Genomic DNA, 3,464 nt, shown 5'->3' on the forward strand with positions numbered 1-3,464 from the left:
ATAATAGATACACATAAATACACAATGAAACACAAAAACAAATTGAGTTTATTGTACCTTTTCTGCCTCTATCCAAACACCACCGTCTGCTGTGCTAATAAATTGTCTACCAGCAAATTGCAGTGGTACTTTGGTCTTGTTATTTAAAGTAAATTTGTAATCCCTGAGAAGAGCCGTTAATCCCACTTTGGCTTGTAATAAACCCATCCTCAAACCTACGAGAAATTAACAAAATGTTTTTGAAAATTAAAAATATAGCCTGATAATGAAAAGAAGCAAAACTTACCAATGCATATTCTGGGACCTTCCCCGAATGGGATGAATGTGACTGGCGGCCGTTTATTTTTGTTTTCTTCGGAAAATCTTTCGGGGTCGAACTTTTCGGGATCAGGATAGTATTCGGGGTCGTGTTGAATCCCGTAAATGGGGATCAGAACTGATCTTCCCTTTTCAATTACTAAATCAGAATCTGGTACTTTGTAATCTTTTGTACATCTCCTTGGAGTTACCGGAAGTGGTGGATACTTTCTCAACGTTTCTGTAGAAAAAAAAATAATCAAAATTATGTTCCTGTACTTGCTCTGGAAAGGGAAGGTTTCTACATCATGCAATGTTATTTACCATTAATACATTTGTCCATGTAGGTCATTTCCTGTATGGCTTCGTACGTTATTTTACCATCATGTGCTTTCAAAACAGTAACAACTTCCTCCCTCAGCTTTTCCTGAATTTCCAAATGTAAGACAATTTCGTACATCAAAAAATTTAATGTGGTGGATGATGTTTCAAAGCCGGCCAGGAAAAATACAAACGATTGGGCCGCAATTTCCTCAATTGTTAATCCGTTTTGATAATAAGCGATATGATTCTCGGTACCATTTTCATCGAGGGACGATTCAACTTTGATTTCCTTGTTTCTCAAGTTCATCAGGAGTTGTATGAAATCGTTTCTTTCGTAATGATTTTTATCTCTGTGGTCAACCGTTTCTTTTACCATGTTCATAAAGAAATTTTCGACGTCGACCTTTGTCACTTTTAATCTAAATATTGCCATTAACTCGGGACAGATGAGATTAATAGCATTAATCACACTTTCAGTCCATCCGACTTCAAAAACCTTCCTGCCATAAACTCTGAATTCTGTGTTTGGATTCTTCAGACAGTTACAGTCTATCCCAAACGCGACCGATCCTATGACATCCGTTGTGTATCTTGCGAAGGTATCTTTAATATCGAACGGTTCCTTACGTTTTATGGCACTGTCCAAAGCGCAAGGGAAGTCATTCGTACAATCGACCAAAGTTTGAAACATCATTTTTAATTTTCCACTGGTGAAAAGGGGCGTTAATTTAGTCCTGAGGGCTTTCCATTTGGCACCGGTTAATGAAAACAAATGTGCAGCAAGAGGTTCTCTTTTGTCGTCGATGGGTCCAGAATGATCAGTGAAATGTTGAAAATCGGTTATGAGAATGTGACGTATCAACGTACGATCAACAGGTACAAACATAGGCCTGTTGAAGAAATAAAAACCTCCATAACGAAGTCCTTTTGCTTTAACAATGTTATAAATTTTGGTCGTAACAGCTCCAATGTTCTCCTTTCCGAAAATCACGGATTTTACGTTTCCGAACGGAACAATCGGCTCCGGAGTGTACACATTTCGGTTTTTCCAAAATCTAAACGACCATTTTAAATTTAAAATAATTAGTGTTGTTAAAACTATCACTACGGAAACCACTACTTCCAATATCATCTTCGAAACTTTTCTGATATGTATCTGTCTTCAACCGCTGCCTATTACTGTATAATTATAATGCTGTTTACACTGGCTTTATATTATATTATTATTGTTTTCCATAAAGCTAAATAACAGTGGTAGGGTTACGCATGTGGATATTAATTTGCTTAGCAAGCACGATGATTAGCACTTTATGAAATTAGTCATGTAGAGGTGGTTGAGAATCTCATGAACCTTGTTGGGCACTGACAAAATTTACACATCATAACGTTTTAGTTCTATATAATAGTCTTTTCTTTTTGTTAAGTGCAGTGCACATCAACTTAGACATATCTTTTTGATTTATTGACATACGATTAGTGAATTATTTGTTGCGTAAGGGAATTACTAGATTATCGGGATCATCAAAATATTTTTAATATTTTAGATAACAAATTGTCTTATATTAAAAAAAAGCAATAAACAATTTTTTATTACGAATTGTATACATTTTTGTGATAACTTAATTATCGTTAAGTAAAAGTTTATATTTTTTGTGCTTCAATCCAGACGCCACCTTTAACGGTTAAAACTATTTGTCTTCCTTTAAATTCAAGTGGCACATTAGTTCTAGAATTTAAAGTAAATCTGTAATCCTTAAGGAGAGCTGCCACTCCTACTTTTGCTTGCAACAGACCCATTCTTAAACCTAAATAAACGATATGACAATTAAATTTAAACGGTCTTATTGTAAAATTAGTTTTCATTCATTTATATGGGACAATAGTTACGGCATAATTCGATTAAAATAATACGAGTACATTTGTGCATATTTATGTAATATATTGATCAAGAATATAATTGATTTCTCTAAATCGATTAACAATATTGAGGGTATATTTCGGATCGAGAATTCGGTCAAAAATCTTAATAGAAAAAATCGCTCATTGGCAGCGATCGATACTAAAATATCCGTAACATATGCCCTACACATTCATAATGCAACCTGAATGAAGTCCTGTCTGCTTAAGTAAGACAGTAAGGTCGTCAGTCCTAAACTAGAACATCTCACATCCTTAAGTATTTGCGAACAATAATTTAATCTAGGTCTACCACTACTTCTCTTTTAACTCCTGTTTCTGCTTCTAATATGTTTCTGACTAGCCCTTCATGCCTGAGAAGGTGTCCTACTAACCTATCTCGCCTACTTCTTATTGACTTCGATAGAGTCCTCTGTTCTCCTATACTGTCCATGTTTCGCACCCGTACAGCGCCGCGCTCCAAACATACAGCTTTAACAATCTTTTTCGAATTTTTAAATTAACCGTTCGTGAGCATAGAAGTGACTTCTTTTTATTGGTGGCGACTCGACCCTCCGGTATCCTCTGCTTTATGTTCCTACTACTACTTCGGTCCTGACTTATCTGACTTCCTAGATACTTAAAATCCACCACTTGTTCTAATTCTTCGTTTCCTATCTTTAAATTCGCTCTTTCCCTACTTTTCCTTCCCTTGCATACCAGTATTTTTATTTTACTTTCATTTATATTCATACAATACTGTTTTGTCAATACCGCTTTCATTTTATTTAAAGCTAATACTGCTATATCATCTGCAAATCTAAGCATACTGATATTTTGCTCCTGTATAACTATCCCTACAGTTGTATTGTCTTTAATGATGTTGTTCACGTCATCGATGTATAGATTAAAAAGTAGCGGTGACCAGGGCCGTAGCGATGAGCTCG

General features: G+C 35.5%; 1 protein-coding gene across 1 annotated transcript; it reads right to left on the reverse strand.

Annotated features, from left to right (window-relative positions):
- Nucleotides 1-6: 6 nt before the first annotated feature.
- On the reverse strand, nt 7-1,902 carry LOC112906094 (probable cytochrome P450 6a14). The gene is made up of 3 exons (XM_025979733.1): nt 622-1,902; nt 287-538; nt 7-215 (listed from the first exon to the last, which is right to left on the reverse strand). Exons 1-3 carry the CDS (start codon nt 1,751-1,753, stop codon nt 49-51), a joined length of 1,551 nt encoding a protein of 516 aa, XP_025835518.1. The 5' UTR covers nt 1,754-1,902; the 3' UTR covers nt 7-48.
- Between the last annotated feature and the right edge of the window lie 1,562 nt (nt 1,903-3,464).

This window comes from Agrilus planipennis, unplaced genomic scaffold (genome assembly GCF_000699045.2).
Source record: "Agrilus planipennis isolate EAB-ADULT unplaced genomic scaffold, Apla_2.0 scaffold1507, whole genome shotgun sequence".
NCBI lineage: Eukaryota > Metazoa > Arthropoda > Insecta > Coleoptera > Buprestidae > Agrilus > Agrilus planipennis.